We start from the raw sequence: 673 nt of genomic DNA, 5'->3' as shown, positions 1-673 counted from the left end.
CCGACACAATTATCACGTTCGGAGGTCCTTCAGCGTCTGGGATGTTTTGAACGTAAACATTCCGGCCTCTGCCGCGGCGACGCTCCGACCACATTTTCCAAAAGATGCCAAAGAGTCACTCCTCCTCCTCCTCCTCCTCCTCCTCCCCTAGTGTTTCCTGGGCGTTTCCCAGGACACACTGTTGCTCTCACACACACCCACACGCACTCCTTGTTTATCTCCATCTCTGGCTCCCCCTGCAGATTACCTCCAGGCAGTGCAGGCCAGCTCCATCCTGGCGTGCATCTTCTCCATCCTGGGCATCTTCGTGTTCGTGGCCCAGCTCTTCACCCTGGAGAAAGGGAAGAGGTTCACCATCTCCGGCGTCTTCCAGTTCCTCGCCTGTGAGTCTTACGTTTGTTCCTCACATGTCTGACTTTTCCTTCGTTTCGCCGCACCTTCTCACTCCACCCCGTCTCTCGGTTCTCCCCCAGGTCTGTGCATCATGATCGCAGCCGCCATCTACACCGACCGCTTCCACATCGACGAGCAGTTCGGCTGGTACGGCCACTGCTTCATCCTGGCGTGGATCGCCTTCGCCCTCACCCTCATCTCCTCCATCACTTACTTTGTGCTACGTAAGAAGACGGCGGGAGCTGGACACTAGAGCGCCCCCTGCCCTCCCCACCCCCCC

The 673-nt window shown here is 58.1% G+C and overlaps 1 protein-coding gene across 2 annotated transcripts in view; it reads left to right on the top strand.

The window, feature by feature from the left end:
- The window catches only part of emp1 (epithelial membrane protein 1), a 4,557-nt gene extending 3,890 nt beyond the window's left edge, over positions 1 to 667 (top strand). For both annotated transcript variants that reach the window (XM_008330329.3, XM_008330328.2), the window contains exon 4: positions 474 to 667. In XM_008330329.3, coding sequence (XP_008328551.1) covers positions 474 to 646 — 173 coding nt within the window. In that variant the 3' untranslated portion in view covers positions 647 to 667. The remainder of the gene's footprint in view (positions 1 to 473) is intronic.
- The last annotated feature ends 6 nt before the right edge of the window (positions 668 to 673 follow it).

The sequence above is a fragment of the Cynoglossus semilaevis genome, chromosome 17, assembly GCF_000523025.1.
Source record: "Cynoglossus semilaevis isolate Cse_v1.0 chromosome 17, Cse_v1.0, whole genome shotgun sequence".
NCBI classification, from domain to species: Eukaryota; Metazoa; Chordata; class Actinopteri; order Pleuronectiformes; family Cynoglossidae; genus Cynoglossus; species Cynoglossus semilaevis.
This window is presented reverse-complemented; position numbering and strand designations above follow the sequence as displayed.